Genomic DNA, 12,289 nt, shown 5'->3' on the forward strand with positions numbered 1-12,289 from the left:
TTGGAGCGAGTGCATTCGATGCTGCCACGGGCAGCGGCCAAGCGAGCAGATCTAGATTCGCGCTAACAAACGACGGTGAGTGCAGCACTTGGCTTCGCAACGAACATGTCCATACCTTGTGTCTTCCCGGGCGGAAATTATGATGCCGTTTCGTATCCGGGGGTTTCAGCTGAGGCGAGACGATCTGAGTTGGGATGCTGCCAAGAGAGGGCGTCGCGATCGTATGAGTCGAAGCGTCCACGAGAAGCGAAGCGTCGGTGGTCGTCAGGCGTCCGTCCTCCAGGGTGATTGGCTGGACTTGCGTCCGCTGAGAGGGTCCACTCCAGTCATCGATCGCGAGTGGTTTCGTGCCTTGCAATAGGTCGCCACTGGAACAGTCGCTGTCGTCCTACAAAGATTCAAACATTGAGCGATAAAAATGGGGAGACTGTGTGACTTTATACCTGGAGGATATTCCTTTCCTGAAGGTCCACGCCAGAGAAGTCCTTCATGAAGTCGTCATGATGATCGACGAGAGTCGTGTCAGAATCCATTGAGAGGCGCTTCGTGTTCGGAACCGGCGAAGTCGGCAGTATTGGCGTGCATAAAGTAGAACACGTATTAGATGGCTGAGTGCTGCAAGAGTCGTTTGCGATTAGATTCGGTGAAATTATTACGTCTGGCTGAGTGCTGCAAGAGTCGGTTGCGATTGATACGGACGGCGGAGTGCTACATGGTTCGGTTGCGATTGAAATTGAGTCTGCTGCAGTAGAGAAATCGGACACTTTGTTGCAAATGAGAGGCGCGTTGAGCTTGGCTAAATTGTGCTTCGGAGGGGGTTGACCATCTTTACTGAGGAGTATCCGGGCGGTCTCGTTGGAAGCTAGAACTAGTACCGCGACAGAAATACAGAATTCGGATATGACCAGGCCAGCGGTGACGTTCTCTGCTTCTTTGATGGCCTTGGACGTCCGATCCACCACAGTGTGTTTGAAAAAGAATGCTCCGAGGCACCCAGCGACGGTGACATGGGCGGCACCGTCGAAGATAGCGGAAATCATATTGTAAGGCGAGTTGAAGTTGAGAATGAGTAGTGAAGAAAGTAATGCACGTAAATCGAGGACGGGAAATGGGAGACGTATCTTGTAGTAGGCACGCTGTATTTATACTCTGTTATACCAGTTAAATCAGCACTGCCACGAAATAAACGAACTCGATCGCGACGCGCCTAGTCACGTGTATGAAAAATCACTTTATGTCAGCAGCCACCACCGCCAATCATGTAGCTGCCAATGTAGTCAAGTATTGGCGCAGGTTCCTGGACCATGACAAGTTACAACGCTGGGATTCTTGCGGTATGCGATCCCTCCGCATGTTGTTCATGTCTTCTAATTTGAGTTGTCTGTCGGAACTTTTTTTACGGCATTTTAATCGATTAAAATGGTCTAACGACGCGGACCCATTGCCATAGATTATGATCAAACAGTCAGCATTTTAATGAACCTCGCGCCATTTTAATGCACGTGAACATGATGATATAACGGGTATTTTAATAAGTATTAACCTAATATCAATGGGTATTTTAATGGTACCCACCGAGTATTAGTGGGCATTTTAATGGCGGCCCTGTGGTCTGAATGCACATTGTAAGGTTGTCAACTGAGGTCTTAATGTCGTGATAATCATTCCAGCAAGGTGGTGATGAATGTTCAACGCATATCAATTGTTATTGTGAGACAAATATTAATCTACATTATGATATGCATGGTGAAAACAGAAATGACTCCCCTCGCCTCCGTACTTGCCCGGACCATAAAGCCTGCTCATGACCAACAACCGACATAGAATAAGTGCGCTCTGGACACGCAAAAAAATGAGATCGAAAAGAGATAGGTAACACAAATAAAGCGCACCTTGAGTTGCTGGAGCAAAACGAGAGCAGCAAGAGTAACAGAGTGACGAGCACGCCTTGAGTTGCTAGAGCAAAACAAGAGCAGCAAGAGTAACAGAGTGACGAGCGCGCCTTGAGTCGCTGGAGCAAAACGAGAGCAGCAAGAGTAACAGGGTCTAAGTGATGATGCTTGGTGTGATGGGGGGCGCAACCGACTCTGGACAGGCAAAGAGATGAGATGGGAGGGAAACGGACAACATATAACAAAGCACACCTTGAGTCACCGGAGCAAAACGAGAGCAGCAAAGGTAACAGAGTGATGAGCGCGCTTTGAGTCGCTGGAGCAAAACGAGAGCAGCAAAAGTAATAGAGTGATGAGCACACCTTGAGTCGCTGGAGCAAAACAAGAGCAGCAAAGTAACAGACGGATGAGCGCGCCTTGAGTCGCTGGAGCAAAATGAGAGCAGCAGAAGTAACAGAGTGATGAGCGCACCTTGAGTCGCTGGAGCAAAATGAGAGCAGCAAAAGTCACAGAGTGATGACGGGGAGGTTGAAGGCACCAGAATTCTGGACATGCAGTCTAAAAAAGATGAAATGGATTCAGAAGGGAAACGGGCAATTTAAAATCAAGCGTACCTTGAGTTGCTGGAGCAAAATGAGAGCAGCAAAGGTTATGTTGGAGTGATGAAGGGGAGGCTGAAGGCACCAGGACCAGATGGGAACATGGACGTCGACATTGAGGAACAAAAGTGAGTTTGAATCGTCAACCTAAGCACTATCAATGATAAACTCAATGACATAAAATAAATTACCATGTTAGGAAATAATCATAGCAAAAGGGCTAAATTGGCGACAAACATGTATTACTATAGGCATCTGAATGGCCGCAAACTCATTGTAATGCAATATCCATGCAATCCTACTTTCTATGTTTGAATAATGGCTGAAATAAGGAGGAAGCTCACTATCGTCAGTGATTCAGATGGTGCTTGACGGAAAGCACATCGAGCTTGTCATGTGCTATTATGGGATACAGCAGGGCAAGAAGACTATGACCGCTTCAGATCTTATCAGTTAGTTCAAGACATATTGTTCTTATCTGCTTTGCTGTCGACTCACCGACTCTGGACAATGTGCAGATTTTTGAGGTGATGCATTTCTGTGCTGGCATTCCCATCATTCTTGCTGGCTGCAAGAACGAACTCAGACATGACCAACAAGTGATTGACGAGCTCAAGATGACGGACCAGAGACCTCTAGTGAGAGAACAAGATTGAGAGAGCCAACTACTAACACCGTGAAAATCTCGGCATGAACCCCATCTAGCGAGAGAACAAGATCGAGAGAGCCAACGACCACCAACGACTAGGGAATGACACAGGTGTACCCGTGGGTGTCGCAAGCATCACCCGCACCCGCACCCACACCCGCAGGTATACCCACACCCCCATGGCGGGTGCGGGTCTCATGGTGGGTTGGTGGGTAGTATAGTGGCGGGTGTGGCACAACAGTGCCCGCATCGACTGTGTGGACAGACGAGTCCATGCTGCTGCGCCGCGAAGACGAAGAAGTACCTGCGCTTGTCGCACCAGAACCCGTTCTGAAACTGTCTCCTCCATAACGGAAGGAGTGCCAGGCATGTTAGATGCGCTTGGGGGCTTGGTGAGGGAGGAGTGCTGCGCACGAGCGTCGTGTCGAGAGCGCTTCCAAATAATATCGGATTTCATACTAATGGGACGAGCAGAGCCGTGAAGCTTATAGTAGAGGCCGCATCTGTATGTATATAAGAGATAGGTACGAATATAGAAGGAACAACAAATGAGAACTTACGCGTTGCAAACGGTCTTGCCTTCATCGTCCTTCCTCCACAAAGGAGTTGCAACCAGGACTCACCACCTCCACAACTCGGACGAGTCCATACCCTTCACGACTAGTTGTTATTAGCAATCTTCACGATCTGTCCGAGGCTTGAACTCGACCTTTCGCGCTGGAAGACAGGCGCTCCTACGACATGATAGAATTGGTGATGGGTTTGAGGCGCCAGTCTAAGAGAGAGGAATTTGCCTGTATCCGGTACACAAACAGGTCGTCGTTGGGGTTGGCATTGGGATGAAGGCACAGTGAGATTGCAAAAGCTGTACGAAGGAGCAACACATAGTAACCCAAACACTCGGATTACAGTAGAGCTAGAATCTAGTGATTGTGTGATCAGATCTTAATAGCAATACTAGGGAGACAGAAGTATCATGCTACAGCGTGACGTGAGGAGCGGCGAATAGTGGTAGAATCACTGGCCAATGTCTGACTCTTGGGCTTCCTCCTGCCCCTGGATGCCTTTGCCTGAGGTTTGGCAATAGTAACAAGCCCAATAGCTGTGATACGTCCTCGCTCTGACCCTGGGCATCCACCAAAGTCTCTACACATGGTGCCATAGGAGTTGAAAAACACGGAGTTGAAATGGAAGGTTGTAGGCTAGTATCAACTTGAATGATAGGCCCCGGGGCTGCGGCTTCGGACTGCGGGACTGCGGCTTTGGGTTGCGGGACTGCGGCTTTGGTTGCGGACTGCGGCTTCGAGTTGGGGAGCGTCAACGGCTGTCTTAGGTTGCAAGGTTGAAATGGTTGCAGCTGCAGCTGCAGTTACAGTCGGATGGATGTTAGCTGCCTGTACCGGCAAGTTAACATATTCCAATGAGTCTGAATCATCGTTTGAGTCTGAATCACTGGCGTCCAGCGCGGCCATAACACGATCAAGTGATTCAGTGACTTGCTCCATGGTGCACTGAGTGTCATTGGATGGCTGCGTCTTGACGGTACCATCAAAGACGTATCCATTGATTTGCTCGACGACCGATTTGATGCGCTGGTGGTTCCACTTAACAACGAAGAATTTCTTGACTGTCTGAAAGAGGGAGTGATACGCGATCGAGGAAATGGCACCAACTCATCACCCGAGAATTCCTGGTCTGGGGACAGGATGAATATGATCTACAGGACATGACTGGGACCCTACCGATGTGACGCTAAATGCGATCAGGCCAGGAGTGCAGCTTGTGAGCTTCCACATCTTAGCGTAGGAAGGTGGTCCGCCACGTGCTTTGGAATACAATGACATCTTTCCGCATACCGCAACCTCATAGCCTTCAAAGCAACATATGAGTAGCCAGATCCGCTGTTACTAGTATAAACTGACCTTACCTTTGCGATGACTATCCAGTTCCTGAAGATTTTCTTCTCATTCACGATATGATCGGGGTAAAGTATGGGCGCCTTGAAGATATCATAGGCCTTGCCTTTGCCTGCTTCCCATCCGATCAAGTCTGTGACCTGTGAGAGGGAAGTTCGGTCGTATTTCGAAATGAAAAATTCATTGGGCATGTTGAAGATGCCGCCTGCAACAGTACGCAGGCTGTTTAGAAATGATGAGCGAGCTTGCTGCATTCCGCTCCCGAACTGATTGAAGTATTTATTATAATATTAAAGCCTTGAAGTGAGAAAAACTGTGCACCTGGTTGAAGAATGCATTTGTTCGCATCTGAGCGTGCAACGTGTGGTCAATGGACGCATAGAGTTCAGCAACGAGTGCATCCTTTGCTGTAGACTTCTTCGCATAACGATTTGGATTCGAGAAGTCGACTGCAGGATCAGGACAGTCTGTTTGAAAAATAACCTTGTCAGGGAGAAACATCTCGGTAGTTAATGCATATTTTTTCGCCAGGCTTAAAATGAGCTTGTCAACATCATTCGTCGTCGATGAGGCAGGAGCTGAGACAGCAGATTCTGATGCGGACAGTATCGCAGATGCTGTTTGCGACATTGACGATACCCTAGACGACAATGTTTGAGGGCGTTTACGAGAACGTTTCAGCTGTTGTGCAGCCAGAATGCCATTGCTCTCATTCAGAGATGCATTCCGCTGCTGGAGCTGCCCTTGTTGAAGCTGGAGATATTTGATATACTAATGTATTAACAAGTATGTTAGAATTTAGAATATGTGATACGAACAAAAGCACAAGCGTACCTGTTGGTAGTGTTCAATAGAGGCGCCACTGCTCGGTGGAGCCACAGGCTGACATTGGGTGCCTTCATCTGCCGAGTCTGAACCTGAATCAGAACTGAAGGATATCGAATTCGAACCAGAGTCAGACATTGAAGGGTGTTGAGAGGTGGGTCGTCGCAGGGTGTCAAGTCCGTCTCGCAGTCGGTGCCATTTTATGCAATCGTGTTGAGGCCATGAGGCTGCGACCAACAAAGTTAAATTGAACAGTAATTTACACGCGATGAGGACGTACATAATAATCATCGCAACATGTTGCAGGTCGATGTGTGATAGTACACGTTTCAAATCTACACATCAACACGTGGACGGATAAAGTCTTACGATTCAGAAATAATGAGGTCACTTACATATGTAAAATGAAGAATGTTTGACGAAAGGCTGTTTGTAATTGCCGTGCATGGAAAGGCCCATCAGAGCAGGCTGGACCTGGAAACCGACATAGACGTTAGCACAGTTGATGGTCCACCAAAGTTGGGAAATAAGTTCCTTTGAAGAGCGTGTGCTCCAAGATACCCTTAACACCGCCTAGACATCAACATGGTAGTTGTTCGGTTGCCCGAGCTTTCCATCATGGCACTAAGACTCGCGCACCATAATGCGACAGCGGACTAGAGAAAACGCTTTCGACGAAGAGTATGATGATGGGGATTATGTCACGGAGTGGTGTATGGTATATCTATATGTTTTGTTAGTATATTTTCTTATACAAAGTTTACAGCTCACCAAATGTAGGTTTGAAGCGGCCGGTGCTATTTACGAAGTGGTTAAGATGAGGTGTGACTTTCTTGGATGTGAGTATGTGCGTGATGGATGTTGCATTTTGTCGGACGGTGCTTGCGAATATGTGACGTTTGCATCTGTACTGTGGGCAGTCAAATAGGTAATGGTCTCGTCAGTTCCTGGGCATATGGGACAGTGTGAAGTGTCGCTCTCAAAGGGATGTGGCAGGACCTGGCTTACTTACAGGAGCAAATTTGCGGCTCTCAAGCCAGTATTAAAGCGGTAGTGGATCAAGTGCTTGGTTGATCTTGTAGAGCCTTGACTCGAAGAAACATGTCAGTATCTACAGTGTGAATTACAAAGTAATCTCCGTCTGTTTCCGGATCATTTGCGAGAGCAGCACCCCGAATGATCGATTGGACAGAGATGATTTCAGAGGATATGCGAGGTTTGGCTCGCACACGCCACAGTCCCATGTCATTATCTCGCCTTCGACGACTACTGGCGATACCAACATCATAAGGATGAATCAGCGCGAGAGGGAAATCAGTGTTGCCAATCAAGCAGCTGAACATGTACACGAGGCGAGCGAAAAATGGTTTGTCGGCAGTCTTCACGATGACGCAGTCATACCTTGGCAATCCATAGAACTTCGGGTTGCACCGAAGTAAATCTCGGTGCAGGCGCCAGTCGACTATTGATTCGTAGTTGACACGCAAGAAATGAAACACTGTTATCTAATAGTAGTGTATTAGTATAATGAATTGAATGAGAAGTAAATTAGCATACCATATCTTCTGTGCGCAGGTGAATACACTTTCCATCCGGCAATGGAATATTGTGCTGTGGTAGAAAGCCATTTAAGAAGCCATTTAGCTTCATCCGAAAGTTGGTGAAGGCCCTGTCAGTTCCGTGCGAGAGCATGATATCGGAAAACGAGTGGTTGCCTTGCCTCGAACCTAAATGAGCATGGATAGTAGTAGATTCGGGTTCCCCAGTGTCATCCAAGTCCAGCGCTTCATGAGTCTCCGGGTCGCAAGTGTTTCGTTTGTAGTACTCGTCAAGTTCATCGAGTTCAGTGCGCATAGATGTTGAGGTCAGAAGCCATTCATCATAGTGCAGAATCTGTAACAATAAAACAAGTCTGAATCTGCATGACAAATAGTTACAAGTAACAAACCTGAGAAGCGACGTTCTTGAAATTTGTACGTTGAAGATTATTTTTCGCAACGAGCCGTGCATTTTTTCATTTGGTTTGGTACTGTAGTTACGTGTCGCACCTTTCGATATGATATCGTCGAATATGTGAGAGACCAAATGTTTCTTTGGAAAGTTCCAATTTTTGAGGGTTTCAGGCTGTGATTGGGCAATATATTCCTAGTGATGTGTCAGCTGATCATCATCGAAAACCAGAACAATACAGTGACTTACGGCCATTATCTCTGAGAACTTTTGCACTGCCAACCTCCCAGCTGCGATTGTATGCTCTGTATGCACTTCTAACGAGGCATAGATATCAAACTCGATGTAGTGGCGAATGCAGCGAAGGAGTAAGTGTCCCAGTTTACAGCGGGACGAAGTAAATATATCCTGTGCGGCAAAGACAATCATCTAAATAGTAAGTTTGTGTTAGTGCCGAAAACCGCTTATAATGTGCACATGAACCTTTGACAGATCCCCGAGAACAGTACCATCAGTGAAATCCACTGCGACGACAGACGAAAAATGTGTTAAATCAGGCCATCGCGGAAGTCCATCAAAACTAGTAGGACGCTGAGTCAGAAGTAGCAACAATGTATCATGGTAATCACAATACATACTTTTTGTCGAGTTTGACAGCTGCATCGCGCCCGAGGTCTGAAATCCAAAACTTAACTTCCTTCCACAAATGATCGCCCCATAACCCTTCCTCATTTGTGTGAAGGCGGTCGAAAGAAAGTGCACGATGAACGTCGACGTGACGAACTCTCGAAAAGACATTCTAACAATTGAATTACATCAGTATTTGATAGATATCACAGCAGGAACTGCATACCTCAACATTTCGGAGCGAGAAAGCCTTGAGATGAGCCTCTTTTTCCTTCTCAGAAGGCTTCAATCTTGCAGTGCGAAGTACATCTTCAGATTGGTGGCGTGTGCGAAACTCGTGGGTAGCAAGAACGGACTGCTCGTCTTGCGGAACCAAGCAAACTGGACACGGGAATTTTCCCTTAAGTCCACGGATCAACGCCATGATACATCTACAATTTATACATAAGCCTCACAATAGTAAATGCATGTGGTACTTACTGTTCTTCATAATCAGCGCTTAAGATCAAAATAACAGGCCAGAGACGACGTTGGATTCCATCTCCACACTCAAACCAATAACCCGTATTCGAGTGCTGCGCAACTGAGGCAAGAAGCTGGTAAAATGACGTGTGCCAGACAGCATTTTTGAAGTCGACGTAGTTCTTCTTTTTCGCATGTTCCTGATTCTCGACAATCTAAATCAATACGGCAGTTAGCAATACTAATACTAACCCAACAAGCTTGTCAATGCAACTGACAATGGGCAGCCAACCGACGACGCGACCACCTCCCAAGGCAGTATTGTTGTTGCGAATGTGAACAGGTAGGTTGGCAATACGCGCAATAATTGGGTAGCCCTTTTGGGTCCCGAATGACGATAGTTTACTCTTGTCGGCATAAAGAATGTATGCCAGTGGTTTCGCATCTGAGGGAAGCTGGGACTAGTACAGTTACAACGGTTTGACATTGTACTATTAATTTAAAACAACAATAAAACAAGATTTGAAACATACTTGTGCATTCCAAAATGCATCAGCAGTCCATGGTTCGTCAATGAAACGTACAAACCTCTCTCCGTCGAATTTCGAGAGACGTTGAGCATCGAATACGAAATGAGGCGCGAGATATTTGTCTCGCAATAAATCGAGTCCCCAATCCCAGAGAGGGCGGTAATGCATCTCGAATTCGTGCACCTCACTGTCAAATGGAACAGACACTGTATCATTCTGAAACTGCGCACTGATAATCAGTTTATTATCATGTTAGTATTAGTACATGAGACAATACTCACTCTGGTATAACGTTGCGAAGCAAGGTTCCATAGGGAGCGAACCTCATCGTGATTTTGCAGCGTGAACTTATCATTGCCGCTAGCAGATCGGTGCACGAGATCCAGAAGGCGATTGGTTTGATCCTTCGTCATCGCAGCTTCAAGTGCAATCTCTGCTATTTCGAAGTCTAGCCGCGTGCGGAAGGGTTCCCAAGGTGTATTGTTACGAGGCACAGTATGTTCTGTCATGCGGCTGCGGGTGAACTCAGAGAAGTGGTGTACAGTGGAAGAAATTTGGCTGTGAGGATGATACTCGACTTTAATATCATCGAGCTCAGGATTGGGCTTGTTGGGACCAGGATCAGGCTCATTGGAACCAGGATCGGGCTCGTTGGGAGCAAAATCGGCCTCGTGAAAGTCAGGTAAGGCTGCGTCATGGTCCACTGGTGGGTATTGTCGAGGCGATGACCCTTGCATCTCTGATATTGACAGTCTCAGTACATAATCAATCTAATTAAATTGAACATACCAACATCTGGATCTGGATCTGCCCAGATCGCAGTAGCGCTCACTGTATTGCGATGAGAACAATTAGAAACATAGTACTATCATTGAAACATAAGGGCCCACCTGCAATAGATGATTGCGCATCCTCCAAACGTTGTAGATTATTGCGAATCTCGCGTCGCTGCCTTCGAAGTTCTGTATGGCAGATATCAACTATCTATTGAGTGCATGATTGAAAGACGACTGATTTGAGCACTCACCTTTCTTCTTGGCCTTCCGAACTATATCAGCAAACTCCTCGTCCTCCAGCCGTTCCTTTTCTTTCTTTGCACAAGACTTTGAATGCGATCCTAACCCGCGCGCACGAACATTCGCCCCACATCGATCACATGTCGCGAGTTCTGATGCCCGTTGCTTTGACTTAGGCATTGATATCAAGTAGCAAACAAGCGACGAACAAGCTGATGGTTCAGTAGATTATTAAAGTGAAAGGCTGTTAGTAATGGAGTACATACCAAAAATCAACTGTTAAAGACAAAACAGACGATGATCAAGGATATGTTTCGTTCGAGTGTAATATAAGATACTTGGCAAAACTGTTGAGCGCAAATGCGATAAGTTTTGGATGGGAAAGAGTCTCGTTCAGACTGACTATAGACTCACAGATAGATAGCAGGAGAGAATTGATTCAGACGAACGGAAGTTGTGGGTATGCGATTTGGTGTACAGGCGATTCAGATTCAAGCCGAATGAAACAAGACAATTGAATCAAGGATGTCGTTTAAAATAAAGAGTATAGATGAAAACAGCACAAAGAATCGGAAACGAAGCGATGTACAGAGCCAGAATTGTTGGGTGGGTTGATGCACGTCCAGGCTATTAGGCCTTAGGCCTTAGGCATAAGTCATCGTACGAGTCATAATCTGAATCAGGATGATATTGAGACTCCGCCTAAAGCATCGTAATTCAGATCACAATGACTTTGCGGGGCATCGTAACACGTGACCATTACAATGCCGGCAAAGAATCTCCGACAAGGAATGATTGGGGAAATTACATGAAACTAAGAGCTTGTCCAGTTCGACGGCTCCTGCACCAGATTTGACGAAGATGATCACCTTAAAATTGTTAATACACATGACGGAAGATGGATCGTACTTGGTTGAACTCTAGGACATCTACTATAGTACTTAGTAGGCACTCATTTACATAACTTCCTGTTCTTCGCGTTCTCACAAGTGCAGAGTCTTATGTAACATCTCTTTTCTTAACCACAGAACTCGAATCCCGGTTTCTCATCCCGATCTCTCATTCATCGCTTCATAATTTGAACCCGCAGTGACCCTGCCAGCCGCGGCGCAGCGACAAAGTCGAGAAGTTGATGCTCATTCTCGTCAATACTTCCGACATGCATTACTCGGTCGATATTTCATATCATTTTTCTCTCACTCACTCCTTGTTCCGGGTCCTTGTACACGACATTGACAGTATCTTTTTTTTTATTCATCGACATAAATAAACAACATGTATCTCGCCGGTTTTTCATACCCGACCATGCAGTATACAGTTGGTCGTAATCAATTCAACGTGCTCCTGTAGGTTCTGCCTAAATTTCTGCCATCTGATAGCAATAACAATTCTGCCAAATTGTTCAGAATCGTGCCCATACTGAGTGTATGCAGCATATAAAACCTGGTCATCGTCCTACAGTGTTCCTCCATCCTCAGAGATATCATTTGAGATCCCCCTCAGAAGATTTCATATCACCTTTGCACAGAAATGCATTTCTCCTTCCTCGCCATTGTCGCTGCTTTGACAGCATCTATGTCTGTTAGTGCATGTAGCAATTTGGGGGGATCCTGCAGCACAACTGGAGATTGCTGTTCAGGCTTCGTTTGTGCACCTGGCATGAGTGTGAGCAGGTCGCTGTGCAACCACATGACTCACCTGCGCACCTTAGAGTAATGGACCTTCGGTCTGCCAGCCGTAGTCGACTGAGCGGCACGTCGCAACAGTGAGTCATTTCGCTGTTTTATTTTCTACAACCTCATTTTATTGCAAACACACTAGCG

The 12,289-nt window shown here is 46.5% G+C and overlaps 5 protein-coding genes across 5 annotated transcripts; all 5 read right to left on the reverse strand.

The window, feature by feature from the left end:
- Positions 1–31: 31 nt before the first annotated feature.
- HD556DRAFT_1466793 (uncharacterized protein) lies at positions 32–1,245 on the reverse strand (the record flags this gene model as incomplete). The annotated part of the gene is made up of 3 exons (XM_041308374.1): positions 444–1,245; positions 116–388; positions 32–62 (listed from the first exon to the last, which is right to left on the reverse strand). Coding segments are annotated over exons 1-3 (901 nt in total), but the record flags the coding sequence as incomplete, so codon positions are not given.
- Positions 1,246–3,519: 2,274 nt separating this feature from the next.
- Positions 3,520–3,747, reverse strand: HD556DRAFT_1206414 (uncharacterized protein; the record flags this gene model as incomplete). The annotated part of the gene is made up of 2 exons (XM_041296482.1): positions 3,520–3,643; positions 3,701–3,747. Coding segments are annotated over 2 exons (171 nt in total), but the record flags the coding sequence as incomplete, so codon positions are not given.
- Positions 3,748–4,114: 367 nt separating this feature from the next.
- On the reverse strand, positions 4,115–6,019 carry HD556DRAFT_1451951 (uncharacterized protein; the record flags this gene model as incomplete). Its single annotated transcript, XM_041308063.1, has 7 exons — positions 4,115–4,342; positions 4,388–4,771; positions 4,821–4,835; positions 4,883–5,002; positions 5,068–5,322; positions 5,378–5,827; positions 5,891–6,019. 7 exons carry the CDS (start codon positions 6,017–6,019, stop codon positions 4,115–4,117), a joined length of 1,581 nt encoding a protein of 526 aa, XP_041151779.1.
- Positions 6,020–6,641: 622 nt separating this feature from the next.
- Positions 6,642–6,815, reverse strand: HD556DRAFT_1251532 (uncharacterized protein; the record flags this gene model as incomplete). Its single annotated transcript, XM_041299021.1, has 1 exon — positions 6,642–6,815. A coding segment is annotated over one exon (174 nt), but the record flags the coding sequence as incomplete, so codon positions are not given.
- A 14-nt stretch (positions 6,816–6,829) lies between these two features.
- HD556DRAFT_1428056 (uncharacterized protein) lies at positions 6,830–10,537 on the reverse strand. The gene is made up of 14 exons (XM_041304678.1): positions 10,478–10,537; positions 10,341–10,412; positions 10,240–10,281; positions 9,732–10,189; positions 9,454–9,672; positions 9,199–9,381; positions 8,939–9,135; positions 8,685–8,889; positions 8,470–8,630; positions 8,315–8,411; positions 8,081–8,260; positions 7,826–8,026; positions 7,439–7,774; positions 6,830–7,386 (listed from the first exon to the last, which is right to left on the reverse strand). The coding sequence occupies exons 4-14, from the start codon at positions 10,185–10,187 to the stop codon at positions 6,940–6,942; spliced, it is 2,682 nt and encodes an 893-aa protein (XP_041151781.1). The 5' UTR covers positions 10,188–10,189; positions 10,240–10,281; positions 10,341–10,412; positions 10,478–10,537; the 3' UTR covers positions 6,830–6,939.
- Between the last annotated feature and the right edge of the window lie 1,752 nt (positions 10,538–12,289).

This window comes from Suillus plorans (genome assembly GCF_016647745.1).
Source record: "Suillus plorans strain S12 chromosome Unknown HD556scaffold_172, whole genome shotgun sequence".
In the NCBI taxonomy this organism is placed as follows: domain Eukaryota; kingdom Fungi; phylum Basidiomycota; class Agaricomycetes; order Boletales; family Suillaceae; genus Suillus; species Suillus plorans.

Excerpts from the sequence above, each read along its gene's own strand:
- HD556DRAFT_1428056 (XM_041304678.1), bottom strand. The coding sequence starts at position 10,187 with ATGCAAGGGTCATCGCCTCGACAATACCCACCAGTGGACCATGACGCA. Across the intron at positions 8,027-8,080 it reads AGTTCTCAGAGATAATGGCC|GAATATATTGCCCAATCACA; the intron begins GTAAGTCACTGT and ends ACACATCACTAG. Across the intron at positions 7,387-7,438 it reads ACCTGCGCACAGAAGATATG|ATAACAGTGTTTCATTTCTT; the intron begins GTATGCTAATTT and ends CACTACTATTAG.